Raw genomic sequence first — 17502 nt, forward strand, 5'->3', positions numbered from 1 at the left:
ACAACAACTGCCACTCTGCTCTTCACTGGCTTACCGCTTAGGAACACATTAAAGCAACCAAGCCAGCTGTGTAGAGGAGACTGGCTATGAGGGTTGGTCCTGATCCTGCAAATTCCCAAGGTGTTATAGGCATCTCCCCCTTTTTTGGTGCACCTGCGATTTTTGCAGCTGTCGCAGTTAGCGCACTGCATTTTCATAGTGCATCAGGTGCCTCCTTAGTACAGGAGGCTGCCTATGAGGTCATGATCCTGTAAACCCCCAAGGTTTTCTAGCAACTTCCCCCTTTTTGATCCATTTGGAGGAGGATTGATGCTCCTCCAGAGTAAATGCACAGGGGAGGTTGATAGTGGATCGGGTGCCTCCTGACTGGGGCAGTCTGTGCATGAAGTTTTGTCCCGATCCTGCAAACATCCAGCACTTCAGAGGTGAAACAGAGCCTCTGCTGGAAAGACTGCAGCAAGACAAGGGGCGTGGGGTGAGTCAAATTACACACAGTAGCTTAATAATTCGGCAGGTTTGAAATCCTTTGAAATCTGCATTGAGCAGAAATTAAGCAGAAGTAACTTTATTTTCTTCCTAGAATAGCATCATACAGCCACCCTTTCTTTACTTGAATCTCCTTGAAGCCAGCTGCACTGAAGAGCACTTTGTATTCTGATGCAGTCCGTTCTTTTCCTTCATTATGAAGCAGCATCACAATGGATTGTAGGTGGCCTAATAAAGGCCCGCTTCTGTCCTCATTGAGGATTATTTCCACCACTAACACTCCACCACCTGTTTGAAAAGATATTTCATTAGAAAAGATATAACCACTTATTTCAACAGAAATTAATTTTTCCAAGCAATCCAAGACTAGAAGCTCAGGGTAAAGAGCAATGTGGTTTAGGCAAAATGGCCTGATAAATAATGAGAAAGGTCTATGGTGCAAGCAAAGAGTCTTTGAATGATAATTAATGAACTGTTTCTTTTTCATCATCATCATCATCATGATGATGTTTCCATTTAAACCAGTGGTCTATTCAGTGCAGAAATGTAGTATGTGAGCCAGGAACATGCACAGTGCAATGACAGCAGTTCCCACAACCACAAAACTTAGATTGTAAATGTTGCTGCGGATGTGTGCCTCCAGTTCCCAGCTTCCAGATATGGCCCAAGACATGGGTGCAGTTGGGGTAGATGAAAAAGGTCCATTGTATCAGAGCCTGGAAGGATGCAAACCCATTACTTTATGAAGAAAGAAAAAATAGCCTAAATTGTGGATCCTACATGAGGATGCTTTTGAAAATTTGTTTTCCTCTTTTTATTCTAGTATATGAAGTGTCCAGATCTTATACAAATTACACAAACCATATATTATTCTAGTATATGAGAAGCATCCAAAATCAAAGGAAGCCTTCCTATGGGACATGATCTCTAAAGATGTACATCCTGGACTTTCTCAGTTTTGTTTTAATTTTCTGCATCCAGTGAGAATGAGGCAGTGAGCTGGAGTAGCAGACTGTCAAGAGGAAAGAGGAGCAAGTACCAAAATTATCACGGACACTGATATCACAAGGTCAGTGTGAACGAGCATAGCTGCAAGAACTTACAGGCCCCAAAATACATGTGGGAGTTGCTATCCCTACCAACCTAAGCCTAGTTGGTGGCCCCTTCTGGTCTCTTGGACAAGTCTTGCCTTACGTAGATGGGGTCTCTATGCTAAGCTCAAAGTCCCTGATCACATACACAAATACTTCCCTAACTTTGGGCCAAACTAAACAGTCCATCAAGTAAGTTCATGGCACAACTAAAAAATAAAATACAAATAAAACTATGGCACACACAAACAGTTCCTTTACTTTGGGCCAAACTACACAGTATTCCTAACCCAAAACTAATACAATTGTTCTCAAATCTTACTGTATGCAATGCATATAGTAAGGACTGGTTTGTTCTCTTGTTTGTCACAGTTTGCACATTCAGCTTTCACTACTTCTACTATGTAAGTACACCTACCAGGTTTGCAGACCTTGTGCAGTTTGGTTAGCAACTGCACACACTTTTCATCATCCAAGAAATGCAGGACCCGAGCCAAAATATACAGGTCAGCTTCAGGAATTGGATCTTTAAAAAAATCCCCTGTAACAAAATAGGTTGGGATCAGTTTAATTCATCATAACATGTAAGGAATAACTAGCTGTGCTCTGGCTTTCAGAAATCACTGTTTATTCTGCTGGTGCTAGTAGTGTGTGCCTGCCTTGCTTAAGGGCACAAGTTCATGTAGGTCAAGAAGGAACAGAAATAAATGAGGGAGCATTGGGGTGTAGCAATGTGAGGAGAAAACAGCAATAATATCATGATGGGCAGAGGATAACAAGTGATAGAGGGCATCTAAGAAAGAATGGGAGTGGAATTCAGGGGCTATTCTTTTGAGAGGATGGCAGACGTGTGTATTGTTCTCAGTGTATTGTTCTCAGGTGTGTATTGTTCTCATGGTGAGAAAACACAGCCTTCTAATCTAAACCCCTGGGGGGGGGGGAAATATGATATAGGTTTTCAATAAGCAAGAAATCTTGAGGAAAAACAAACAAAAATTACTCCTGCCCTCGAAGTTGTTTTTGGCAAAAGATTCATACAGTTGCAGGCTTGATGTGAAATGTTTTTCTAGTTCAGGATTGGGCAAACTATGGCCTTGGGGCTGCAAATAGCCCTCGGCCTAATTTCAAAACACCTCTTCATGCCATCAGTTCAGACCTGTGGCAAGAGCGATCTCTCCTTTCCCGTGCAGCCCACTGCATAAGAATGAAGAGAAAGAAAGAGAAAAGGCCCAACCCAGCCACTTTTGGCTATGGCCTTACCCACTGATGGCTTTGGCCCACCTACTGCAAACACGTGGCACCCACAGAGGGAATGTGGCCCTTGACAGAATAAATGTCCATTCCTGCTGTAATTCAATTAGACTGACTACAGTCCTAAATAGTTTGAGGATTGCAAACCACTTTTTACCAGTTGTTTGGTTGGTTGTGGATTGGTTACATTGTTTTGATGCTTACAACAATTTTAAATACGGTTGCATTCCTAAGTAGATGAGCTTGGCAGTAACTTGTGCTGTAATGAATAGGAGTTTTCTACAAATAAACGTTATCTACAAATACATTTTTGCTAATTTTAATCCCGAGCTTTGTCTTCTTGATATAAACAACCTTTACTAGTTAGAAGAATTAGATGTTTGATGGATGTCTGCAAGGACAAATTACTATTGATTAAAATGATGTAATGGACAAGAATTAGATCACATGCATAATTTTGCAATGTGACAATTATAAAGCAGAATGTACATCCTAAGAAATAATCATCACTGTTGTGGGGAATATCTATGGGGGAATAGCAGGGTAGTGAATATTTCATGTCTAACCAAGACATCTTGTTATTCTTTTTTATGTCTAACCAAGACATCTTGTTATTCTTTCCCCTCCCCCCTTCTGCATCCAGTTCTCACTGGATGCAGAAAATTTATCTACCATAAATAGCACCTCAGAACAAAATGCAACTGATACAAAGGAGCATACTGCCCCCAATACTGGAAGCAATATATAGCCATCACTATTAGCCATTGATTGCTTTATCTTCCATTTATTTGTCTAAACTGATGCAGAAACTGTGTAATTAGCTTAGACAAATTAATGGAAGATAAAGGCTATCAATGGCTACTAGTCCTGATGGCTTTTTATTACTTCCAGTATTAGGGCAGTATGCCTGTGTACACCTGTTGCTGGGGATCATGGGAAGGGAGGTTGCTGTTGCACTCACATCCTGCTTGTGGGCTTCCCAACACACCTTTGGTTTCATCCTTCATGGTGTCGTATTCATTGCCTGTTCCCTCTGGCATGCACATGTGCTGGTAAGCTGACACCAGACACTCACATCAGCAAGACTTCTGTTATTGAAAAACTCACACAGTTTCCAAAACACACTTAAAGCTGAATGATGTTTAGAAAGCTTTAGACTCCTTTTCTGATACAATCTTTAAGACAAACACTCAGAGGAGGAGGAGGGGTTAGGGTACACTACCATCTGATTTGAGCTTCTCCAGACGCCGCATACACTGGCACCTCAAGAGACATGACCAATCACCTAAAACAAAATCTCAGAGAAAGGTTGCTCTGAACCACCGGAACCACGCAAGGAAGATCAGTTGTGCACTTATCAATCTCAGCCTGCCACAGCTCAGCTGACCCTAGTTACCATGATCTTAGAGAAGGTTAAACTTCAGGCACAGATGCCCCATCATTCTGCTAAGGACTGGCAACTCCCTGCCAACTGAGTCTAACCACACACACACACACAATCCACAGCAAATGCAAATCTAAGTCTATGAAAATCTTCACAGTACTTTTCATGGCAAAGTTCTATGATATAGAGTGACCATATGAAAAGGAGGACAGGGCTCCTGTATCTTTAACAGTTGCATAGAAAAGGGAATTTCAGCAGGTGTCATTTGTATGCATGTTGCACCTGGTGAAATTTCCTCTTCATCACAACAGTTAAAGCTGCAGGAGCTATACTGCAGCTATACTGTGACCAGATTTAAAAGAGGACAGGACACCTGCAGCTTTAACTGTTGTGATGAAGAGGAAATTTCACCAGGTTCCCCATATATACAAATGACACCTGCTGAAATTCCCTTTTCAATACAACGGTTAAAGATACAGGAGCCCTGTCCTCCTTTTCATCTGGTCACCCTATACGATATCTAAAGTCCAAATAGCAAAGCATCTATGTGCAGAGTGCTTTCAAAGTCCCAATCAGAGATAGAATCTAAAGCAGAAAGGAAGTCAGGCACTGCATCAAGAGATGAAACCTAGCAAAGCTTTTTCAGCTTTGCACCAGCATTTAAAGCCTATTCAAAGCTACTTGAAAGACAGGTCCTCTGACCTGTAAGCTATGCCTATGTTCCAATAGGGTGAGACAGCACAACCTACCAAGGTGATGCTACAATCTGAGTGACAGCTTCTAAGGGTTGCCTCCTCGTTTCCAAACACTCTCAAGTTCCTAGAGAACCAGCAGCTTCAAAACCGCAACAGAGAGTGAGCAAGCTAGATCTCATGGGAACTTCTTACAAAGATAAGCTTACAGAGACATCTGACATTCTCAAACTATTTCCTAATAAATCTACCTACTAGGTACAAGGCTGGCCTTGTACCTATACCTGACACATGGCTCTTCTTATGTTCCTATATTTTAACCTCTTTGTCATAAATGCAAGGGTAACTTAAGTCACCCATTACTACCACACTTCCTTGTTTGGATGCCCCCCCCCCCTATTTTATTCTCTATTTCATGGTCACATAAGAAGCTGCCTTATATTGAGTCAGACCAGTGGTCTATCTAGCCCAGTATTGTTGACACTGATTAGCAGCAGCTGTCCAGGGTTTCAGGCAGGATTCTTTTCATTACCCTACCTGGGGGAAGCTGGGAATCGAACCTGGGACCTTCTGCATGCAAAGCATGTGCTCTATCACACTGGACCATGGCCCTTCCCTGAATGTTTTGGTCAGGAGATGATAGCATGTCCCCAGTACTAAATTGCTTTTGGAATCTGGTGTCATCACCCACAGCAATTCTGAGGAGGAGTCTGTCCCTTTAAAGGTTTCCAATTTGCTTGACATGTTGCCCTCTTTGGCATACAGAATGACTTCGCCTCCAGTACACCCTTGTACATTTACCCTCATGGAAAGTAATCCGGTGTTCTTCGGAACATACAAAATGCTTCTTTGCTGATTCCACTGCTTCAGGGAGGTCTAAAATTGTCACAGTGCAATTAGGATAGGATGAAATGCATGTCCTAGCCAAGGCACCACCAGCTCCTTAAAGGGAAAACCAAGAAGAAAAAATTAAAAAGGGAAATTCCATGCATCTCAAAACTTCTTCAAAACACTCCTATGCAAGCCAACAAAGGAAGACAACATAGTTTTTTGTACTACTTACCCCCTAGATCACAGATGACTGAGAAAGGAGAAAGATCAAATGCAGTAATCACATCTGTACCGCACAGGTGCCATGTGGAATCCATGCTGTTCAAGCACGTCCTCTTTTTCTCCTCTGATCTATCAATTCAAGATGACATTGGCAGATAAGTCAAAAGGGTACCCGTAAAAAGAGTCTGATTTGTTTTGTGTATCTACTGTAGTTGGAGAGAGCAGTTTCAAAAGTCCCTGAGAAGTAGCCCATGACGCCAGTGGAAGAAAATATGAGATTTTGGAAGCAGGAATAGATCCCGAGGTGGAGGGTGCACTTATATGTTTAGGATGATTATATATGTAATGATAGGATAGGTTATAGTTAATATTTATCTTATATATGTATTCAACATTTATTCAAAATGTATGTAGTATGTTGTGTTGTTGTTCTTTTTTGTAAGATGTTTATTTTGTGTTTTAATATATATATATATATATATATATATATATATATATATATAAAAAGAAGTAGCCCATGACGGTGGCACCCTATTCCATTTTAAACTTCTAAACATAATAAATTTTATGATTTTAATTGTTGTGAACTGTCCAGAGAGCTTTGACTATTGGGTTGTATAGAAATGTAATAAATAAATGAATGAATAAGTCAGGGAGAAGGTAGATGTGGATCTACTAGAAGATCTCTGGATGATTTGGGTGGAAGAACTGTGAGTTCTGTTCATTTCCCATACTCGAAACAAATTCCTGGTCTCAGAATTCTTTTGATTTGATTTGATTTATTACATGTATGCACCACCCCATAGCCGAAGCTCTCTGGGCGGTTTACAAAAGTTAAAAACAGCGTACATTAAAAAGTGTACAAAATTTAAAAATACACTGTATTCCTTTCATCGCCAGCTGAAGAGCTTTTTATTCTCTCAGTATTTTAACAACTAATTTTAACTTACATTTAAATTTTACTGTTTAATTCTGCATTTTAATCTTATATCAATTTCTGCTGTGTGGTTTTATCCTGGTTGTGCTTTTTATATTGTATTTTGTAGTTGTGTTTTTAGATTGTTGGTTGTTTTATTTATTTATTTATTTATTACATTTCTATAAGGTTTGGGAGCAGTAGTTAAAAGGAAAAGGATTGAGCAATTATTAAACAAAGAAGATTCTGACTTTATCTTTCTGCAGGAAACACACCAGGGGAAGGACGGGACGAATGAAATTCGATTGAAATGGTCAGTGTTATATGAAAAGTCTTTGGGGACTTCAAAAAAAATGGGGTGGCTATAATAATATCAAAGAGAAGCAGATTTGATATAGAGGAGATACAAAAGGATGAGAAAGGTAGATATATAATGATAAAAGGACAAATGGAAGGAAATTATTATACACTAATTAATGTTTATGCCCCAAATGAGAGACAAAAAGAATTTTATAAAGAATTATTTAGGGAAATAGAAGATTTCAAAAAAGGGTGTGTTATCTTAGCTGGAGATTTTAACATGGTGATGGATAATAGGATGGATAGGTCTAACCCCACTAGACTTGAAAAGAGAAATAATATTACAATTTTAAATAAAATGATAAAAGAAAAAGATTATATTGACGGGTGGCAGTTGGTCAGAGGTGGGGAGCCTGGCTATTCCTATTATTCTCCAGTTCATAAACCTTATTCCAGAATAGATTATATTTTTGTCTCGAAAGAATTGGCAACTAAGGTTTGTAATATGAAACTAGGGGTAATTAAAGTAACAGATCATGCATTAGTAAGTTTAGATTTTACAATTAAAAGAGATTATAGAGAAGCGAAAAGGTGGAAGTTGAATACTAGGAATTTAAAATATGACCTGGTTGTGGAGAAAATGCAGAAAGAATTGTCAGAAATATGGGAAATTAATGAAAAGGGAGGAATTTCAACGTCAATTGCGTGGGATACAATGAAAGCTGTGACTAGAGGGATTTGTATTAGATAAATGTGTACTTTAAAGAGGCAACAAGATGCAATACAGGAAAAGTTAGAGGAGGAAATTAAGAAGTTGGAGAAAGAATATTTACAAAGTAGGAATAAACAAATATTAATACAAGTGCAAGCAAAGAAAAAGGAATTAGAAAATATAAATCTAGAAGAAGTACAGAAAAAAATAATTTATTTGAAAAGAGTGTTTTTTGAGAATAGTAATAAAAACTCTAAAGTGCTGGCGAGGCTCACACAAAAAGAAAAATCAAAGAATTCAATTGGAATAGTAAAAGATAAGTTGGGGAAATTATGTTGTACTATGAAAGGGAAAATAAAAGTATTTCAGGAATTTTATCAGGAGTTGTATAAAGAAAGGGATGCAAATAAGATGAGGATGGAGGAATATATAGATAGGTATATAAAGAGGGGATTGATAAGGGAGGATAGAGAATTAATGGAAAGGGTTATATCTCAAAGTGAAATTGAGGAAGCTATTGAGAAATTGAAAGGGGGTAAATCTCCCGGGTTAGATGGGTTGGGATCTGAGTATTATAAAACTTTTTTAAAAATGCTGGTACCAAAATTATTGAAATTATATAATGGAATAATAGGAGGAGAGAAGATACCGCCATCATGGGATCAATCATTAATTATATTAATTCCAAAATCAGATAAGGACTTGACAATCCCCGATTCTTATAGACCTATCTCCTTAATAAATCAGGATGCAAAAATTTTCTCATCTATTTTGGCAAGGAAGATGAATACTTTCATAGGGAATTATATTGGAGAGGATCAGTGTGGTTTTGTTGCAGGAAGACAAATGCATAATTTAGTTGGAAGAGTTATAAATATGACGCAGGAGGTAAAGAAATTAAAGATAAAAGCGGGAATAATAGCGCTGGATATATTTAAGGCGTTTGATTGTGTGAGCTGGCAAGCACTAAAGAGGGTAATAACAAGATTGGGATTTGGAGATAGATTTAAAAGGCATAATAGAACAATTATACTCTCAAAACACAGCTTCAATTGTAATAAATGATGGGATTACAGAAAACTGGCCAGAGGAACTAGGCAAGGTTGCCCACTCTCGCTGGTTCTATTTGTACTGGTTATGGAATTGTTGGCAAATGCGATAAGAGAGGATGGGATTATAGAAGGAGTAGGTTTGAAAAAGGAAGTAAAATTAAAGATGTTTGCAGATGATACGTTGTTAACCATTAAGGATCCACTTGAGATAATGGAAAGAATTAAACAACATTTGAAAGAGTTTGAAGAAGTTACGGGATTAAGAATAAATTGGTTAAAATCAGAAATGGTGACATTTAACTATACAAAAAAAGAAGTGAAAGATTGGGAAGGTAAGGAAGAGAAAATGAGAGTTAAAGAACAGATTAAATACTTGGGAATTAAAATTACCAAAAATTTAGAGGATTTAGAAAAGGAGAATTTATATAAGTTGAAAAAAGATGTTATAGATAAAATAGAAAAATATAAAAGGTTAAATTTATAGTGGTTTGGGAGAATAGCTTTAGTAAAAATGAAAATAGTATCAAAGCTTAATTTTGTATTTAGAATGTTACCAATAAGAATATCGGAAAAAGAGATAAAAAGTTGGCAGAATATTATAAATAATTATTGTAATGGAGGTAGGAAAGCGAGAATAAATAAAAAGTGGTGGTACTTAGCACAGAAGAAAGGAGGATTGGGAATCCCCAATATAAAGGCATATTATACAGCCAATAGGTTAAGACATATAGTAGAAGGTATTATAGGAGTAGGGGAATTAGGTTGGTTGGAGGATGGAGTAAGAATGGATAAAGAATGGCAATTGGAAAATTTATTTTTAAGAGAGTGTAGTAAAAAGAGGGGGGAAGAAATAGAAAACCGTCTATTGAAAAACCATTGGGAAATTTAGCGATTACATAAAAAGGAGTTATTTTCAAGTATATCTCCATTAACACCTGTGATAATGTTAAGGAATTTTCCTGGGAACTTATAAGAGAGACTGAGTAAAATTTTAATAGAGAAAAAAATAATGAGGTTAAAAGATTGGTTGAGAGAGGCGAATACTGGTGGGAAATTAGAAGAGGTGTTCAAGGGGGAGAATTTAACTTGGTTAAATTATCAGCAATTGGAGCAATGGACGAAAAAATGGGTAAGAGATAATGGGGAATGTAGTAAAATGACGAAATTCGAAGAGTTGATTTTAAAGAAAGAAATTGAGAAAGGAGAAAATAAAAGGATAAAAGGTTTAACAAGTGAAATATATAGAATATTGGTTGAAAAGGGGGAGATAGAAAAAATGGGGAAGGTGGTTTGGGAAACCAATTTGAGGGTGCAGATAGGGCAGCAGAGTTGGGAGGGAATATGGAGACAAAGGGTGTTGAGAAATATGTCTGTGAGAATAAAAGAAAATTATTATAAAATTGTATGGAGGTGGTATCTGACCCCGGTGAGATTAAATAGAATAAATAAGACGAATTCAGCAAATTGTTGGAGAGGATGTGGGGGGAAAGGAACGTATTTGCATATGTGGTGGGAATGCGAATTTGTGCAAAAATTTTGGAAAATGGTGTTTATTGAGATAAAAAAAATGTTGGAATAGAGATTGAAGAGACACCTACAGTTGCATTACTATCATTATATTGAAATTTAAAGTGTAATAAAGAGACTAAAGAATTGATAACAAATTTGTTGACAGCAGTAAGGTTAATCATATCTAGGAACTGGAAGGTTCAAGGAGACTATCATATTGAAGAGTGGTATAAGGAAATATGGGATATAGCTATCAATGATAAATTGACATGCAATATAAAGTTAAGAAAAGGTATAACAAATGTAAATGAATTTGAGGGAATTTGGAAACAGTTCCTTGAATATGTATTCTCTAAGGGGGGTGGAAAACCACCACCAGAAGAAACAATGAGATTTTGTAAGCAGGAATAGATCCCGAAGGGTGGAGGGGAGCACTTATGTTATGTTATGTGATTATGTAAAAATGATAATTATAAATGTTTTGATTTATGTGTTTTAATTAGTATTATGTTGTTGTATTTTAAGATGTGAAACTAATAAAAATTAAAAAAGAAAAAAAAGAAAATGGTTTGAAAACTGTATGTGGAGCATGTCCTGGGCCCCAACAGTTGTCACTACTCTTATAAACCGTTTAACAGCAGTAGTGTAGATCCTGGCTAAGAGCCTTTTGCACAGGCTCCAGGTCATGAATCTCAAGTGTCCAGTACAAACCAAAGTCAAACCTGCAGCAAGCCTGAAGTTAATGCTCTAATGCATATTCCAGGCTTCTCCATCAACGATAGCTCGATCATTTTATTTCAAAGGAAGGACTTAATCTTCATACACAAATGGATGTGCAAACAGATTAAGTTCCTCTGCTAAAGCCAATAATATTTCTGTGTCCAGATCTCTGGATCATGGTAAATTACGGTGTAGCTGAATATAAAGACTGACAAGGCCCTGGGAAAAGCAGTGATACTTCAGTACTGGGCAATATTGCAGTGCCCCATAGGCAAAGCAGGAAAGTCCTCCGCAACTAGTCCACATGATAGCCCTGCATTCAGAGAATCTGATTTATTTATTTATTTATTTATTTATTTATGTATTTATATCCCACCTTTTTTTCCTCTTAAGGAACCCAAGGTGGTATACATAATCCTCCTCCTCCTCTCCATTTTATCCTCACAACAACAACCCTGTGAGGTAGGTTGGGCTGAGAGTCTGTGACTGGCCCAAAGTCACCCAGTGGGTTTCCATGACTGAGTGGGTACTAGAACCCGGATCTCCCGACTCCCAGTCCAACACTTTAGCCACTATACCACACTGGCTCTCAGATATATTTTTAAAAAAAATCAGATATTTTAAAAAATAAAATAAAAAGGAGCATGTTGTAAAAATGTCCCTGCATGCCATCAAAAGAAGAAGTTGAAAAAATATAATATCCACAAAGGGGAGGGGGGACGACAAGCCTCTCCCCACCAAGCGTGTGTCTACAATTCATATGCTTCATACAATTCTAGGAGAAAAGTTTAATGAGGAGCGACCATATTTCATCCACTGTCTCAAATGATGAAATGCAAAATATGTTACTTTTACCTATAAAGAGCGTCAAAAAACTCTTCTCCTTGACTGCCAAATGTTTTCAAAGTCTGTTTTTTTCCTTCCCTGAAAAACAAAACCTGTTTTAATGTTGTGAAAACTAGGCAACCTAACTACCAAATTCAACTTTCAAATTTTCTATATCCTCCCGTCTCCTCAGTAAAGAACATACTACCACAATTACATGTATATTACACGTTCAGATTGTGTAAAATCACCACCATAAAAGAGTCAAGCCAGTCCCAGGTTTAACTGACTTACAGACTCTGGTCTCAGAACTTTTTATAAAGTTATTCTCCTTAAGGAGTAAGTAAAAAAGTACAACCAGTATTTGATCATACCAACAAAAGAGGCCCATGTTCTCTTGCTGATGTAGACAACGATGTTGCCTGTGGCTCTTTTTCCTCCTGCTTTCCAGCCATTTATATGCACTTGAATCCCCTGAGCCATTGGACTAGCAAATTTGGATTTAGGATGGGATACATGATGAATGCTCCAGTGCAATGTCATCAAAGCTGTTGCGTGGCACAAGGAACGAAAGAGAAGCTACCGCTTTGTGACAAACTGAGACAAATGCAAACCAGTGAATTCTGAATTCTGTAATGATAAGTATCTTTTTTGGGGGGTGCTCTCTCCACAGGTTTGGTGCAGGACAATGGAATTGATGTTGGGATGTGATATGCTGTCTGCCTCCACCTATGCTCTGCTTGTATGTATGTGAATAAGCCCAAATATTATAAAAAATGCGATACATTTCTAGAGATCTCCTCATCCAAATAAAATCAAGCACAGGAAAGTGTTTTCCCTGAAACTTCTCAGCACTCAAAGAAGTGAAGAATTGATTACAATGCCTACTGCTTCTTTGAAATACTTTCTCAGCCAACAACAATCTTGCAAATAAGCACAGCATCTTGCATTCAGTGACCAGGGCCATAGCTAGACCTAAGGTTTATCCCTGGATCGTCCAGGGGTCAAACCTGTTCATCTAGGTGACACACAGGGGATCCAGTGCTCAGGCAGGGGTGAACCATGGATGATCCCAGGATAAACCTTAGGTCTAGCTGTGGCCCAGATGACATGTTAGTTTTCCTCATCTTCTGTAGGCAGGCCTGCATTTCGCTACAGATAATACTTTTCTACTTAAGTGCATGGGCCCCACCCCCTCTTCTCACCTCACAACATCTGTCAAGTTTCGCAAATTTGGACCGACGACATCAAAGAAGAACTTCATGTAATAATACTGAGACTTTGGACTCGATTCAGCAAGATAGAGATTGGAAATATCCATGTTTCCATAAAGAGCTTGTAGGAGGAAAAAAGAAATCAATATTATTACACCTTTCTTCAAAATGTTTTTCTCCCTAATTTTAAATACATGAATAAAATGTCTGATGCAACACAGAAGACAAAACTCAGAATTTTAAGCCAACTTAGGTGAAAACATATTGGTACAGTCATATTGACCACAGGTTCTATCTCAAGGAGTGACAGATCAAAGTAGCAGTGCAGTAACTTGTGCAAATAACTGTTGGTTTGGACACAATTCTTTGAAGAAGGCTAAAGACTTCTCTTTCAGCTATCGGTATTTATATGGAAATGTTTGGAACAGCTGACATTGTATCTTCCTTCCAATACAGAATGAATGCACAACCTTTTTGGCTCCCAGAGCTGCACTGGAGAGTCTTTTGGGGTGAACACTCACATTCAACTCTCTCTGACACACACTACTCAATCACTCTGTGCTTTCTTGAATACATTCTAATAGTGTAATACCTTCAGTTTAATACAATGGCAAGCAACTTGTGCTGCATTCCCTTTAGGTTACCTGGCAAGGGATGGGGTGCGTCTTTGTCCTCACTTTATCCCCACTCACATTCACATCCACTTACTTCTCCCCCACTCACTTACATATACACACACCTACTCACTCACAGTTTTAGCACATCCCCTCTCTAGGGGCTCATCTACATCAAGCAGGATATTCCACTACGAAAGCAGTACGAAAGCAGTATATAAAAGGCAGGAACCATACTACTGCTTTATAGTGGTATTGAAGTGCATTGACAACTGTTGGAGCCCATGACACATCTACACCAAGCAAGATATAACACTATGAAAGTGGTATGAAAGCATTATATGGTATGTATCATGGTCCCCAACAGTTGTCAGTGCACTTCAATACTGCTATAAAGCAGCAGTGTGGCTCCTGCCTTTTATATACCGCTTTCATACCACTTTCATAGTGGAATATCCTGCTTGGTGTAGAGGAGCCCTTAGCCATAGTCCCAAAACAAGGGGATGGGAATGATCTAGGAATGAGATCTGAGGTTCCTGCCACAGAAACCTTGTTCCTAGAGCATCCTTGGAACATGCCAGGAAGAAGGCAAGAACCTTTATGCATGGCTTCCAAGGACAATCCAGGAATCAGCCTTCTACAGAAGCTCCTATAGAGCACATTCCTAGAGCATTTTCCTTCCCCCCCTTTTTTTATTTTGTTGGGGAAATTGGGGGGCTTGGAGATTTGTCTGTGGCCTGCAGGCTACCCTTTTTGCACCCCTGCAATAAATTTATTTTATTTATCTGCAATATTTATTTATTACAAATAAACAGTTACCTATGTTGTCTTTCCTCTCCATTTTTAATAGCTTTAGACCCACACAGGCCTCCAACAGCCTCTCCATTCCAGTGGTGCTGGTGCCCAGACGTTCAGCAATAGTAGCTGAAGTCAGGAGTCCTTCTGACTTCAGCAGCAGATCAAATATTCCCAACTCACAGGCCGTAGACACAATCTGGAAACAAAGGCAGAAAAGTGCAGAAGAAGAAGAAGAAGAAGAAGAAGAAGAAGAAGAAGAAGAAGAAGAAGAAGAAGAAGAAGAATTTATTTATTTATTTAATTACATTTATATACCGCCCCACAGCCGAAGCTCTCTGGGCGGTTTACAACATTTGCTACCGTTAAGTGCAAACGGGACCTTAGTCTGGATCCAAACCAATAATTATATATAATTTTCAAGGATGGATGAAGCTTTACTGATTGATAGAAGACAATCTGTCACAGTGCTGAGATGAAAAAGCAAAACTCCTATTTCCTATAAAAAGGTGTTCATAGTTCATCATATTTTTTGCTTAGTATTAGGAACTTTGTGTGTGCGCACACACATTTAGCTTTCATTTCCTTCTGTTTGTGTCTTCGTTTCTTTTTTCTATATTTTATGTTGTTAGATAACTATAATTCTATAATTATATGTCACAAACATATTTTTCTTTTTGTATGATGATGACGACAATTTTCTGTAAAAAGGCGTAATTCATTATGTTATCTCAGCTGGTAAAGAGAAGTTGTTTTCGAAGAAGAAGAAGAAGAAGAAGAAGAAGAAGGAGGAGGAGGAGGAGGAGGAGGAGGAGGAGGAGGAGGAGGAGGAGGAGGAGAAGGAGAAGAAGAAGAAGAAGAAGAAGAAGAAGAAGAAGAAGAAGAAGAAGAAGAAGAAGAAGAAGAAGAAGAAGAAGAAGAAGAAGAAGAAGAAGAAGAGAGCTCAGGCAAACAACACTTACAAAACTTATTAAAGGAAGGCAGGATATTTAAGGAAAATTCTTTGGAAACACAAAATACATAATTGAAATACAATTATTTCAGTTGTTAGGCACCTTTACCTGTACAACAGGAAATGGGCAATAAGTACATTACGTAATCTTTAATAATTGAATGACAAGCTCCTTTCGAAGTGTGGCAGCTGATGTCAGGCTCTTTTTAAAACAACATGTGACATTGGCTTATGGTGCCACAATGTCAGTTCATGTCCAAATGTGCTCTTCAGCGGGGGATCTACACTGCTACTTTAAAGCACTTTAAAGCACTTTGAAAATGTTTTGAAAACTGTATATTCAGTGTGTCCTGGGCCCCAACAGTTGTCAAAACTGTTATAAAGCACTTTAAAGCAGTAGCGTAGATTCCCCCCCACCCCAGGCCTACCGAATGATACCACTGCAAACTGACAGCCATTCTACACAAAGGGCAGAAGGCAATGGGGAAATACGTTCCAGGCATTTTCTCTTCAGCATGGTGCTGGAGGCTTGGCTGGAGGCAGATACCTGTTACAGGGGCGGCCTGCAATGTGTTCCTGCCCTACCTCCACAACCCTCATTTGATCCAATTTGAAACAGGAATCACATGAAGGATCCAGTATTCTTCCTCCAATTTCCCGTGCACAAAATCACTCAGGAAGCCCTGCTTTGGCTATACCTGACAAAAGCCCCGGGTGGGTGTGCAGTGGCACAGAGTCGCTTATATGACACAGAAGCCACTGCACAGGCATCCCAAGGCTTTTCCCTGAAGCTCTGAAGCAAAAAAGTTGGGGATTTAACCCAACTTTTTTTGTCTAGAGCAGAGCAAAGATGGTACATCACCATCTGTTGCTGCTGCTCCGGGGTCACGTCAGAGGCATGGCAGGGCAAATGGCGACCCCTGATTGGTTGCCATTAACCCGGGCACGGGGTAGGGCGTGAGCTGGCTAGCTGAATGGCCACCATAATGCCCCTGCTTTACCTCTATGGGGAGAAGAGTCTCCCTTTTGCTGGAGGGAAGGTTCTCCCTTCCCCTGGCTTCTGTCCCCAGGGAAAAAGCCAGGGAGAGATGGCAGCGGTGGCAGCAGTGGTGGAGACTCCCCCCTCACATCATCCATATAAACCCCGTGCTCACTCCATTGAGTGGCGATAACGGGGTGCAACCCTGCAGGAATGAAAGCACAGGCGTTTGGGGTATTGTGGTGCCAACTCGACACCGTAAAGATAACACCTTATGCAATAATGGCTTGAAAGTATATCTGGACTGCTTTAGGGTTTTATATTGGAAGCAGAGTATTAAGACAAATAAAATGCACAGATGCACCAAGTTTCCCAGATATGCAAGAGGAACGTGTTTTGATAGGTGCAATGGAACTAGGTAAGTGCAATGGAACTTGTTTTCATAGGATACACTTCAATAGGTGCATCAAAAGGAAAAGCAATATTTTCCAACATGACCTCCATGGAGCAGCAACAGGGGAAGACTAAATTCTAATGAAAGTTTCTTAAGAGAACAGCAGTATTTTTTTTATCATAACACACATCCATTAACACCCTGAGACATACCTGAGAGATGAGACATCCATGCCGGTACTGAAATAAGAGATTAAAGTTTTCAAAATCTTCTGTAGAATTTATTGTTCTTTCAGTATCACTTTGCTGATTTGCTGCCATTCTGTGTTACTCCAAAGAAGAATGGAAATTGCTTCTTTCTTGGAGGACAAAGCTTTTATAGCACCCATAATCAGGGGGAGAGGTCAGTTTACGTATGCAAACTCTGTTTTTTCACATAAGCCTGGGAGGCTTTTTTGTAGGGGGTTTCTTTCTTTCTGTTTGTTTGTGGGTTGTTGTTTTTTACAATTTTTAGTGTCAAGGGACTCTTTGTTGCAAATCACAATGCATCTTGTACTGTTCAAA

General features: G+C 38.9%; 1 protein-coding gene across 1 annotated transcript; it reads right to left on the reverse strand.

Annotated features, from left to right (window-relative positions):
• Window positions 1–565: 565 nt before the first annotated feature.
• On the reverse strand, window positions 566–17259 carry LOC134399590 (acetylserotonin O-methyltransferase-like). Its single transcript, XM_063127673.1, has 8 exons — window positions 17152–17259; window positions 14639–14813; window positions 13197–13326; window positions 12022–12090; window positions 5968–6086; window positions 5706–5846; window positions 1996–2118; window positions 566–774 (listed from the first exon to the last, which is right to left on the reverse strand). The coding sequence occupies exons 1-8, from the start codon at window positions 17257–17259 to the stop codon at window positions 566–568; spliced, it is 1074 nt and encodes a 357-aa protein (XP_062983743.1).
• Window positions 17260–17502: the final 243 nt, after the last annotated feature.

This window comes from Elgaria multicarinata, chromosome 5 (genome assembly GCF_023053635.1).
Source record: "Elgaria multicarinata webbii isolate HBS135686 ecotype San Diego chromosome 5, rElgMul1.1.pri, whole genome shotgun sequence".
NCBI lineage: Eukaryota > Metazoa > Chordata > Lepidosauria > Squamata > Anguidae > Elgaria > Elgaria multicarinata.